Raw genomic sequence first — 13,645 nt, 5'->3', positions numbered from 1 at the left:
AGGTGTAAAGGCTTTAAACTGAAAGAGGCTAGTTTTAGATTAGTTATTTGGAAGGAATTCTTTACTGTGAGGGTGGTGAGACACTGGAACAGGTTGCCCAGGGAGGTTTTGGCTGCCCCATCCCTGGAAGTGTTCAAGGCCAGGCTGGATGGGGCTTTGAGCAGCCTGGTCTAGTGGGAGGTATCCCTGCCCATGGGAGGGGGGTTGGAACTAGATGATCTTTAAGGTCCCTTCCAACTCTAACCGTTCAATGATTCTGTGATTCAAATTTGAAAGTTTCTCTGTGTAACTAATATGCCATGTTGTTAGAAATGAAAACTGGGGGGAAAAACCCAATAATTTTAGCTTAGAATTTAAGACCAGTATCAAGCCAATTTGATTTTATTATCTTCATAGTGCTTTTTGACTGCTTTTATAAGTAATGAAACACTTGTGTTGAAGTTGTGGCATGAATACAGCATCTGAGAAATGTTTTTATTTAGTCTGAATTCATTTTTATCTAATGGAGCTGAAGCAGAAAGCTTGCATATTGAAATTGTGAAGTGTGAAGATGAAGGACTTACGGGTTTTCAAGTACACAGTGAAAATGAAGTGAATGAAAATAAATTTGCTGGTAATCGAGAGAGTTTCTGTAGGCTTTGTGAGGTGTGGAGGCAGAAGGACTGGTGAACTTTTTATTTTAAGTTTTCATATATTCACTATGAAACTGTCAGGGATTTGTTAAGGGCAATGAGAGGCATTTATTGATATTTGGTCACCTTTATGGAGTGTTTGCGAAACTTACTGCAAGCCCTCCTTGTTCTCAAAGTCATGAAGAATAAAAGTTTCCATATACGTTTTCCTCTAGAAGTGAAGTTTCTCTAACAAAACATACTTTAAAAAATGGTTGAAGTCAAACTTGGAATCAGGACATCCTGAAGATGATCATATGCAAAAATTTAACTCTGCTTTCACTTAAACACCTTCAAGTAAACTTAAGGTACTGTATTTGAAAAGTAAGTGTATTGTTATGACACTTACAACCTTTCCCAGGAGGAGAGGAAACAAATTGCAGTTGTCTAAGATGTAGAAAAGCTTCCATAGGAGAAGCGATTAGGTTCATTTAAACTACTTTACTTGGGAAGGTGGGAAGTGGGGAGGGAATGAAAGACTTTTGGTAAAGTTACTGCTCTGGCAGTACATTTGTGTGCAGTACACGATTACGGTCACAGGATTTGGGGAGTCTTTAGAATGCAGGTTGGTGCTAGGATCGGTGACACAGTAATGGAAGAAAGGCTAAGCTTCATTTGAAAGTCACGGCTATGCATTTGTAATCTTAGTTCAGTAACTCTGCAAGTCTCAGGCTATTATGATGGCCTCAGAATAAAACACTGTCTGTACTTGTCACAGTCATACAGACTTTTTCTTGAACACCTGGCACTGCCACAGGTGAGGTATGGTGTTGGCTGGACCTCTGGTTTGCACTGCTGTGCTCATTTTTGTGTTCCTGTTGTTCACTAAAATCTAAGTTGGTCTCTGTTTCTTTTCTTCAAAGCAGACATTCCAAATCCCCCTTTTTTTTTTGCCATTTCATGACTGTGGTCATTGCTTCCTGTTGGTTGAGTGACGCCCACATTTGAGCAGGTGCTTGGTGTGATAGTCTCACATTCCAGGACCTGAGTGTTCTGGCTAATACCTGATGAAATAATTCACAGGAGTTAGTTGGGACTTGAGTTACCTCAACCGAGTAACCCAAATCCATCTGGTAAATATCGTGAAAGTTTTGGAAATTGATTATTTGAAGTTGTGAAGAATACGTTACTTGCATCCCACCATACCTGGTCCCCCCTCAGAAAAGTGGAAAAAACCAGCCTTCTGCATCTTAGTGTTAGGACTATTGTAACCAAATGTCATGTTACACAGTTTTAAAGTTGGATGTTAAAAAGAAAAAAAATAAAAATCCCTTTTGACAGAATTGTGTAGCCTAGTAAGCTGTTTTATTTTTAATACTGGAGCTGCATGGTCAGTTATCTAACCTCAGTCTAACCCGTCAACCTTCCTCCTAATTTTGGGAAACTTGCTAAAAAGTAATGTTTTGTCGGAACAAAGCTGTTTTGAAGCTTTGAACAGAAGGATCCAAGTCTAATGACTGAAAGAACATTTAGGAGCTACTGTCTCATCTCCTTTATTACAGAAGCTAAACTCTTGTTCTGTCCATTTTAATGTTCAAGTATACTCACTGGTGCTATACTGTAGTCATACAAGGTAAATGCAGAGAGATTACTGGGTCTAAAAATCACTAGTAACACTGCGTCAGAGCAATTGCTGGCCTAAAAAGTCCATATCTTCTGTATGTTATGGTGCCTTAAGGACTATTTTATGCTTTGCTTCAGTCAGACTGCAAGATTGCCCCATTTATTCATTCAAAACTAAAATGAAAAAACTTCTGTAACGTCATTATGATGCATTCAAAGTAAAGGGATCGCTTATGTTTTCTCTTTCCGGAACAACTTAAAGTCTTATGACTCACTGGATCTGTCATATGGCCCAAGTCAACCTCTTACATTCAGGAGTAGTTTTTTAAGACTACTAAATTAGCTTTTAGAATTAGCAACTCTCTGCAGAAAGCGGCATGCAAATTACTTTACTGTACTTTTTTTGGTCAAAGAGACTGGCATCTGTCCTAACGACAGTTGTTATCAGAGTTAATGGAGTACTTGTAGATGTTTTTTTCTTTTCAGATCTACTTAGCTTATGAGAAGCAACACTGGTTCTTTTTTCCTTCTGTTTATAAGAAGAAATGCAGATGAGCAGGCGAAATAGTGTATTTCTTGAATTCTCAAAGTTACAATATTTCTAGTAGTGCTGTATTTGAGAATGTATTGAATTCTCAGAGTTACAATACTTTTAGTAATACTATTTGAGCAAAATGAGTCACTGCTGGAAGCAGCACAGATAGAAGCATAAACTCTGAATTGAAAGGGAGTAACTTGGGATCTCTGTATTCTATATGACTGTAGACATTCAGTACGTTTGCAAATGCATTTTAACGAGTACTAGCAAAATACCTTTTTTTTTTTTTTCAGAAGGAAAAAGAAAAAAAGAAAGAAGAGAAAAAGAGAGAGAGAGAATCAGAAAAACCATCAAAACAATTAGCAGTTGAAAAGGTAAAAATAGTTTATTTTTTCCAGCCATTGAAAAATTACTCATAATATTAGACATGTACAAAGATTTGGAAAAAAAAAAAGAAATTTTTAATGTGTGTGTATGAATGGTAATCTGGATAATCCACATGACTGGTTTACTTGGGCTGTTGTTTGCGTACACAGGTTGGTTGACCATATGATGGGGAATGTGTTTGGGGGAAGAGGGAAGTGAGTTAAGATTTGTTAAGATTTAAGCTCAGATAATTAAGGTTTTTGAGATGTACCATTGCTATTTTTGGCACAGAAAATTTTCAATTTTATTGAGTGTTGTATGATCACCTAATACTGTCTTTCATAAATTAATCCATTTTAAAAATGAGCGTATAATTTTTAGAATTGAATTAATAACTCTAGTCTAGGTTAACTTCAAAATATTCAACTAGATTATGTCACGAAATACGACAGACAAACCAGTTAAGGTGCTTCTTTATGCAGTTATATTAAAGCGTAATGAGTAGCCTTAGCAACGTAGGTACAATTAAAATTTCATGTTCACTTCTGTATAGAGTTAATATTAAACAAAAATTGAATTAGTAATTTAAGTATTAAATACAATTATTTCTTCTAAGACAGATGTCCTGTCTTAGATGATGTGAATCTATTAGTATGTTCTGATCTGCAGTGTAGTGCGCAGAACGCATCGTAGTCTCCATCTGTCAGTTTATTCCCCAACTGTGCTGTGTTACAATTATGAAAAATGTTGTGTATTCATACATTATGATTGCAGATGTCTTTCTAGTTCAGTTTTCAAGTAGAAGTTTTTTATTTTGCATAATAAAGCAAGATACAAAAATATGTGCATACTTGGAGGGGGAAAAAAGCCCCTCCCGAATACAGATATCTTTTTTTCTGAAATTAGAAAGCAGTTGTGGAATAAGTTAGCGCAGAAGCAAACTTTGTTATGACAATTTGTGTAGCTTCACTGAGCTAGGGGAAAAGGATATCCATATTCATATGGTAGGAAGTTAAAGCATATTTATAGATGACAATAAAAATATCAAAATGGTTGATCGTTGAAGCTTTACAAGGGCATCCAACCAAATTAAAGGTTTTATTCTGGTCCTTAGAACAATATACTTTAGTTGTAAAGCCTAAAAACATGGCTGCGGCTTGGGAATTTTAACTTTCTAAAGCCCAAAGGTCTAGTTTTGGTCTGAGGGAGAGAGGGTTTCCCTTTGCAAAGGTGCCTGAACCTTGTCAGATGGCTGGGAGTACTGGCTTAGGCGAATACTGAAAAGACGACAGCGCGTAGTTGCAACTGAGGGACTACCCTAATACCTGAAATAAAAACCAATTCAAATGCCACTGATTAGATTTACATTTGAAATGTCATTAGATTACCAGTTAATGATTAGGCAAGTAAAAAAGAAGTATTTTGATTTGTAAATGCTTGTGCTACAAATTGTGGAATTTGGTAAATATATCTGCATTAGATAATAGTACTGTTGTAACAGCTGCAAAATGTTTGAAATACTGCAGTGTATTTTATTTCATTATTAATGTGTCAGCACTGATTGTTCAAATGGAACTCATCTGTGTGTCATCTTTTTAATTTAAGAGATTCTTTAAGCTTGGGCTTTTCAAGGCTTTTAAAGATCATTCAAAATAAAATATTTTTAGATGCAGCCTGTAAACGTCACATATTTTAAAATCACAGTTGCTGTCTAGAATCCAAAGGAAAGAGACCTATATCAAATGCTTGCATTTCCATGGGAAAGTACTAGTGAGACAGAGGACCAAAAGGTTTTATTTTTATATATGTAATAATACGTTGCTGCTTTTGTGCTGTGATTCTGTTTCAGGGAGCTGATAAACATTAATAGTCGTCTTAGCTTGACTAGTAATGATGCAGTTCACATCTGGTTAGAGATGTCTATAGGATATTTTAAATATTGCATGTTGAATCAGTAGGGGAATGCTGGCATCTTGACTGTGGTATCATGTTTTCAGCAACCACGTCAAGCAGTAGATGACTCTTTATTCCAGTTCTCAGCTTTCTGGAGAAGGAAGCAGAATATGAGAATTCTTAGGACGCTTCATATGTGAAGTCACTGGTTGCCTTTATTGCAGCCATGGTGTATCTCCAGTCAAGATATTCCAGGCTTGGGAAGTTAATGAATTAAAAATAGGTGACCAAGCTGTTGGCAGTTCTACCAGAATTTTGAGACTTCTCTTGATTAAAGTAATTCATGCAGTGTTTTAGCCGTCCTGTAGAAGAATCAATAAAGATTGAAAAAATGGCAGGCCTTAAGCTGGTAAAAAGTCAAAGCTGTAGAAAACTTCAGATCTCTTTACTTTTATGTACTCCTATGAGTCTAAAGTTCCTGGTGTCTTCTTTTTCACGTCTTCTATTGAATTTAAGTTTCTTAGCTCTTAAAACAAGAATATGCATCCTAAAAAATTAAAATGTTCACACTTAATTCTCATGTTCCGATCTCTGCTCCATGGAACTGACTGATCTGCTCCTACATCCGTGTAAAGCCTCTCTCCGGTGACTGTAGCTGATCTTTAGCCTTTGACAGGCTGAGTGGCTACCATGATTTCTGTTGCATTTTCAAATATTGCTGAAAGCTTGTAGCATTGGTTTAGTAAACTGCATTATTCCAATATTGCGTTAATGTGTCAGGTGATATCGACATAAAAGATACTTTGTCGATTAGCAGGCTTTGATCAGTAAAAAGAACAGAAAATCATGTATTTACTGATTAACAATAGTGGGCTTTTTTACTGAAATTGCCTTTCAGTAAGAATCATCATGTCCTTAAAGTGGGTTTTATGGGAAACAGTTTTTGTGAACACTCAAGTTTGAAACAGTGGTTTCAGATGTAGAGTAGAAATTCCTCAAGATTAGAGAGATCTACGTCAGAACAGCGAGTAGCGAGGATACTTGTTTGACTCTATTTTTCTGGGCTGTTCCACTTTCTGTGACAAAATTACTGGGTAATTTGTAATATAACAAGATCTTACTACGTCAGCTACAGATTCAGTCTAGTGCAGTGATTAGTGTTTTATTGAAAGCGGCCAACAACTTGATGTTCTACATCAGACCTGCAGAATTCTTAATAAAATAAAATAAGTGACTTTGCCAAGCTACTGGCAGTTGTAATGATTATTTTCAGACTAATTGACGAAAGTTGAGAAACCTGCATAACTTACCCAGGGTCCTTCGTCCCCGTCTCCCCGTGCCATTTCTGCAATTACAGACCTCAAGTTTCCTCAGTCCTTATGCTTAAAAGAACCTTAACCTTACGCTTACTTTGGAGAAAAAGAAAAAAAAAATTGCAAGAAAACTGCCGAAAAAATTATTATACAGTTCTTCATGACATGAAACCTGGGGCCGGGTTACGTGGAGCTGAAATGTCCAGCGAAAGCCCAGCTTGTTTGCAAGTGACAGAAATGCCAATTTTGGCAATATAAAAATGTGTTGCACTGCAAGAATAAATAATCAATTTGAGCTAATCTCAAGCTTCTTACGGGCCAGTAGCAAGAATAATAGTGCAAGGCAGACTGTCACGCAATGAAAGCAATTTTTAGGTGTTGTGTACACACAATTAAGATTAAGAGATTTCAAATTGTCTAAAAAAGTGAATACGATCCTTCAAGAGACCATTTCAGTAGTGGGGAGAGAAGAAAATCAGTAGTTTGAGCACCAATCTTAGATGTTTCGTTGATGATAACAGATGAAAATTTTTAATTTATAGGTGGGAAAAACCAGGTAGGCTTTTAATAGCCATTTTCTAAACTTCATCATCCTGCCCACCCTTTCATCAGCTGCTGAGGAGTTTTCCCATCTTATTTATTACTCTTTTGCACAGCTGAAGTTGGTGAAATTTCCCAAATCAGCCTTTTTTTTTTCTTTTTTTTTTTCTCCTGCCTAAACTGACTGAACGAGTTCTCCATTCAGGAACAGAGTAAATCTCTGAGCTCCTGTTTTATTTCTAGTGTGTCTACTGAGTAGGATTTTTATTCATCCTTGGGTAACTGAATGTGCTCAATTTACATTTATGTGGTGACTTTAAAAAGCATATGTAGCCCACGTATTCTACTGATGCGTAAGGGAGCTACCAAAGACTCATAGTAGTTTTTTCAACTAGAATTTAATCTGTGCTGTGGTTTTAGGTAGTTTCTGCTTATAGCACAGAGGAGCACTTCAGGTAAGCTCCACGCTGCTTCTTCGTCCTCTGTCTGTGTGTATCCCATCCACCGCATACTTGTTCTCCCCTGAAAGGAAGCGCAGAAGGGAAGGAGATGGGGTGCAGTCTCGTCATCTGGGCTGAGCGATCAGAACTATGAGGGACACGGTTGGGATGTGGCCAGCGTGTGACCTGGGGAGATTGTGTGTCCCAAGGATAAACAAGAGCCTGCAAAGAATGGGCTGAGGAAATAATCAAATGATATAAGGAATAATACTTTGTTTAGTGAAGGCACTGGCATTGCACTATTTAGAACAGAGAACTTGGATTGAGCTGGGTGAATGACTTCTCGAATTTCAGGGCAAGTAGGAAAATTCTAGTTTTTTTCAAGACGTACCTTTTTATGTCCAGCTGCAGTACAAATTCAGACAAAAAAGGCATCACTAGGGATTGACGTCTTGAGGCTTTGGAGTGCTCCCAAAATAAAGGGAGAAAATTCATATGCCTAAATGTTCAGATTTTTATAGGGTTCAATTTTTTATATAGCTTAATTTTTAAATGAAGAGAACCTGATGTTCATCAGTGCTAGCAATCCAGAATTAAGCCAGGAGTGATTTGGAAAACTGTCCGTGGAAAACTTGGCAAGTATTTCTGATGCCCAAAATTAGAAAGTTCGGCGAAGTCCATGGCACTGAATGCCTTGGAAGTGTTTGTGTTCAGCACTGTGTAGCTTTCTGCGGTGTTTATTTTAGAGGTTTCACATCAGTTGAAGACTTTCGTGAAAATATTGTGATGGTTTCATTGTAAAATACTGCGTATTGAGGGCTATAGTTACTGTGAAACCACATCTAATTTATTGAAAGTAAGACAAGATTGTGTCGTATTGGGACAGTAAAGTTAAATGGTTAGGTTGCAAAGAACAAACTATTTTTTTTCCCACAAACTCTTTGTGCTTTTGCAAACTAATATTGACATTCAAAGTTAAGACTTTTTTCATTCTGCTGAACACATCAGGATGATGAATGTTTCTGAAGGATTGCAGCAGTTAAACTTGATTAACTGAAGTACTATTTGACACTGGGTTTACTTCGTTTTATTATATTGCATTTTGAGTTTGAAATTGCCTCTTGTTTGTATATAGAGTTGATTTAAGCGACGGGAATGGGTCAGTTAGAGGTTATCTTTCAATGGTAGTATATCAAATGCTGTTTTTCTTCCCCAAACTGGAGACTAAATTGCCAGTTTAAACACAGCAATAACAGTGAGCTGTTGCCTCTCAGTCAGCTGGTACCAACCACCACCAGATGCCCAGCATTGCGGAGGTACTGACATAAGTTTATTTGCATTTTAAAAGTGCTAGAGAGCCCCTCAAATGAAAATAAGATCAAATCATTTCCCCCTTCCTATAGGAAAAACAATATGTCAAATATTCATTTAACCAAATGGGAAGAATTTCATGTAGAATTTAGTGGGTTTGTTTATTTTTTTTGTTTTCCCCTGGAGACAGCTAAAACTCCCACAGAAATCAACCTGTCTGGGCAAGTGAGACAAGAGGAACTATTAGTCCCTATTTGTTCGCTGGGGATAATTTTTTACTTGCCCAAAATTTTCCAAATTACCATCCTAATCATTTTGTACAAGGAGAAATGAGCTGGAGCAAATAGTGCTCTCGTGTCCTTCGCTTCATTGTGAGAATGAGTGGAAGAATGAAAACCTGCAAAATTTTTAGTGTCCACTTAAACACCAGTTTGGTGGAAGTGATATATATATAGGTGTTTACTTTTAAGCTGTAGGAATAAGTTGACTGTACAAATATTGACCTGAATGGTAACTACATTCTACATATTCTAAAGGCTTTCTTTATTTTGATACCATATTAATGATATATTTGCTAAATCACTTGGAAGGTTGTTAACAATATGTTTCACTAGACTTCTAAACATTGTTTGCCTGATTGATTTAATTTTTTAATGTTTTTGTTTTTTTCTTTATATAAACTTACTTTTATATAAATTTAAATGCTAGTATATAAGTAATCAAGTGTATATCAGAGAAACAGAAAAATAGAAACATGTTTTGCTCTTTGGTTGAATACATAGTCTTATTTATACTCTTAATCTCGGTTTTCACAAATTCAGACTGAGTAGGTATGCATTAAAGCTCAGGATTTAGGAGTATGTGATAAGACTTAGGACAGCCTGTTTCCCTGCCTCCTACCCCCACAGAAAGTGAAAGGTTTCAAGGCTTCTTGCTCTCTCAGTCTGCATTTTATGGACCTGTCCCAGCCTGGTTTTACATTTCTAATCATACCTTTTCAGTCATATGGAAGAGATCAGGTTCTTTGGGTTCTTTGGTTGCTTCTAATGCTAATCTGGAGAAAGGCAAATCAAATTAGATTCTTCCTGAAACTCTGCGATTCATTCCCTTTGCAGGTAACAAAGGACTCCTTGTGTTTGAGGATTGCCTTGAAAAATAGTCTTACTTAATGAAATTAATCTGTCGTGGCTCTTATTACGTATTGGGAGTTGTAGACAAAGAAATTAAGAAATAGATATTGCAGGGAGAAGCAATTGAAAGAAAACCCTTTTTTTGTCAGATGGGAAGAAGGGTATTTGTCTTTTTAGAGTTGGAAAAGCAGACAACCTGCAGGAAGCGTATCACATTTTTTTCCTCGGCCCAGTGCGTGTTCTCTGTATTTGGTTGATCCTCTCAACTCTGGTCTGCAGCAGAACAGTATTTTAATGTGGGGTGGTTTTTTTGTTTTTCTTTGTTTGTTTGTTTTTTTTAATTCTACAGAAATGTAATCTTAAAACTATGAGAACAGGCTTGGTTTTGGGCTGCTTTGGTTAAATTGGCCTTTGTTTAACTTGCCAAACTATTTTTAACAAGAAGGTATTGTTAAGTGTGCTTGGTTTTAATTGATCCTCAGTTATATTTTTTCTCCATGCAGGGTCAAAACCTAAAAGTGCCCTGGGTTTTCAGTTGACAATGCTTATTAACAGATGGCATTTTCAGGTTTCTCCTGCTTGCTTGCGATAAGCTTCACCTTTTCTCCTGGTGACTTCGAGACAATTAAGAAGGCAACATCTACATATACTTATGTGTATATTGAACAAAAAAAAAAAAGTAGGCACATTTAAATAAGCGTGAACTAAATCAGCCTTATTCATGGATGGATGCTATCTTTAGATAAAAACATCTACATCACCAAGTCTTATTCATTCTGAGACATTTGTAACCACAGGAACGTGCATGATTGAAGTGCAAATATACAATCTCATCTAAAAAGTTTTATAAAAATTATAGTGCTAGTTAGGAGATTGTATACAATCAATCAAATGTGCAAGAACAAAAAACATTTTTACAGAAGTGGTACTCATACATGGAACTGAATGTAAAGAAGGGTAAGGATTGGATGAGATGTAGTTGATAACAGGAAAAAGACATTTAATTTGAATAATGTCACTCAAAATACTATTATTATCTTGTTTTGAATAATAGGCTTTCTTTATTTTCATAAAATAATGCAAGTATTGGAGTATGAGCAAAGCAATCAAGTGTCTTTGTGTGTTCTGTTTCATTTTACTGTGCTTAAGCTAGAACGTGCTTAAACTCCTCAGGAGAGACATCTCGCTCCAGTGTGTGACCATCAAGATAGGGCAATGGGGTAGTGGGAAGCACTGTCAGATGTGCTACTCTTACTTAGGAGTAAAGATAGTAACTCCATTTTCCATAAAAAATAATTTTAGGTGCCACTGACAATATTAAAAGCTCCAACATTAGCTTAAGCTTTAAATTGTTTAGTAATAATAATAAAACGTTGTGAGAGGTTTCAGCAAGCTTCCAAACCCTGTCATGCAACTTTCAGTGTCTTCCAGTTTAAATTCGTAGTTGACATAAGTATTGATTGTGTGGCTTTTTACTAAAAGGAATGAGTATTTATTTGGACTATAGAATTTATTATGTTTCAGTAGTTGCTCATGGCACAAGAATAATTGCACAGTAAACTTTATGGCTTTGACATTCATCCTGTTACATAATTATGTGTTCAGAAAATTAACTCAAAGGTATTTGGAAGATAGCACTGTAGCTGTGGTAGAGATAAAAGCAAGATGAGGTAGAAGCGGGATCTTCTAACACAATTCGAAGTCAATGGACAAGTTACTCCGGATAAGTATGGTACAAAATTAAGTCACCAGTTACCTAGTTGTTCAAATAACTAGCATCTCTTTAATGCTAAATTCCTTGTATATCAGTCAACACTGTTAACCCATCTGCAATCAATTGCCTCCTGTCTCTGTTGAAAAAAAGGGTTGCAACTCAATGAGATTGTATTTCAGTTTTACTTGAAATTTTTCCTTCATAAAATTGGCGCCTGCAGCTAGAAAATGGGGGCATTTCTGAAGCTGGTCCCCGTGCGTGTCAGTGTACTGTTGAAAAATAAAGGTGCCCCACCTCCCTGCTCAGTAAATATGTTCTCTCTCAACTTGAGGGTATTGTACTTCATGTCAGAGTAAGGTACTGCAGGCTTTTCTGCTACATAGATAGTGTATTTTACACTGTGTAGTAACATGGGTGACTTCTGTTCAAGATAACTTACAGGTTGGGGTTTTTTGTCTTAGAATCATAGAATCTTCATGGTTGGAATGGGCCTTTGAGATCATCGAGTCCAACCACACACACACACACACACACACACACACACAAAACCTCTACAATCTCTGCCACTAGAGCATGCCCTGAAGTGCCAAATCTAGACGTTTGTTAAACACCTCTAGGGATGGTGACTCAACCACCTCCCTGGGCAGGCTGTTCCAGTGCCTGACCACTCTTTCAGTAAAGTAATTCCTAATATCTAATCTAAACCTCCCCTGCCGCAACTTCAGACCATTTCCTCTGGTCCTGTCATTATTGACTTGGGAGAAGAGGCCAACACCCACCTCTCTCCAACCTCCTTTCAGGTAGTTGGAGAGGGCAATGAGGTCTCCCCTCAGCCTCCTCTTCTCCAAGCTAACCATGCCCAGCTCCCTCAGCCTCTCCTCATATGACCTGGTCTCCAGACCCCTCACCAGCCTGGTAGCTCTCCTCTGGACACGCTCCAGCACTTCAATGTCCCTCTTGTACAGAGGGGCCCAGAACTGAACACAGCACTCGAGGTGAGGCCTCACCAGTGCCGAGTACAGAGGCACGATCACTTCCCTGCTCCTGCTGGCCACGCTACTCCTGATACAAGCCAGAATGCTGTTGGCCTTCTTGGCCACCTGGGCACACTGTTGGCTCATGTTAAGCTGGCTGTCCACCAGCACCCCCAGGTCCTTTTCTGCTGGGCAGCTTTCCAGCCACTCTGCCCCAAGCCTGTAGCGTTGCTTGGGGTTGTTGTGACCAAAATGCAGGACCCGGCACTTGGCCTTATTAAACCTCATACAGTTGGCCTTGGCCCATCGATCCAGCCTGTCCAGGTCCCTCTGTAGAGCCTTCCTACCCTCAAGCAGATCAACACTCCCACCTGGTTTGGTGTCGTCTGGAAACTTACTGAGGGTGCACTCAATCCCCTCATCCAGATCATTGATAAAGATATTAAAGGAAACTGGCTCCAAAACTGAGCCCTGAGGGACACCACTGGTGATGGGCCGCCAAGAGGATTTCACCCCATTAATCACAACTCTCTGGGCACGGCCATCCAGCCAGTTTTTTACCCAGCGAAGAGTACACCTGTCCATGCCATCAGTCGCCAGCTTCTCCAGGAGAATGCGGTGGGGGACGGTGTCAAAGGCCATCAATATATCTTTTTTCCTTTGTTTAAACATAGACTATTTTAGTGGTGTAAAAGAAATTGGTTTGGTCAAATCTCAGCATAAATGTGGAAATGCACGCCTGAACAAGTCAGAGCCCTTGTAATATCACTTGAAGGGTCAGTTGTAAAACTTCAGAATCTTTGAAGCTGTGAATCTAAAAAGTCTTAGTGATCCTTGTGTTTTGTAAGGATGATTTAAATATTCATTTTCAGAATACCCGAAATTAAATAAAGATTTGCATTATTTAAACTTGAGGAATAAAAGCAGGAAGAAGTTTGACTCATTTCCAGTCGAGGTGTAGACTGCTAGACTAGATTGTGGTTAGAATGCTTCTTGATAGTTGGCGTTAAAGATTACGGTGATATGGAGGGGGAAGACAAAGAAAATGGAGTTTACTCAAGTAAAGGGCAATACATTTTGGTATTGCTTAAAATTAATTTGTTTCTAAAATTAATTAGGTTAAAATTAATTAGCTTCTAACGTAATTGTTTCAAAGTGGTTAACTTTGAAATAAGAATAAAACGAAGGACAA

The 13,645-nt window shown here is 37.8% G+C and overlaps 1 protein-coding gene across 2 annotated transcripts in view; it reads left to right on the top strand.

The window, feature by feature from the left end:
- The window catches only part of SMAP1 (small ArfGAP 1), a 100,294-nt gene that overhangs the window by 49,778 nt on the left and 36,871 nt on the right, over positions 1 to 13,645 (top strand). For both annotated transcript variants that reach the window (XM_054195118.1, XM_054195117.1), the window contains one exon: positions 3,066 to 3,146. In XM_054195118.1, the coding sequence (XP_054051093.1) occupies positions 3,066 to 3,146 (81 nt within the window). The remainder of the gene's footprint in view (positions 1 to 3,065; positions 3,147 to 13,645) is intronic.

The sequence above is a fragment of the Rissa tridactyla genome, chromosome 3 (genome assembly GCF_028500815.1).
Source record: "Rissa tridactyla isolate bRisTri1 chromosome 3, bRisTri1.patW.cur.20221130, whole genome shotgun sequence".
In the NCBI taxonomy this organism is placed as follows: Eukaryota; Metazoa; Chordata; class Aves; order Charadriiformes; family Laridae; genus Rissa; species Rissa tridactyla.
Note: the sequence above shows the minus strand (reverse complement) of the source record. Positions and strands in the feature narration are given on the sequence as shown.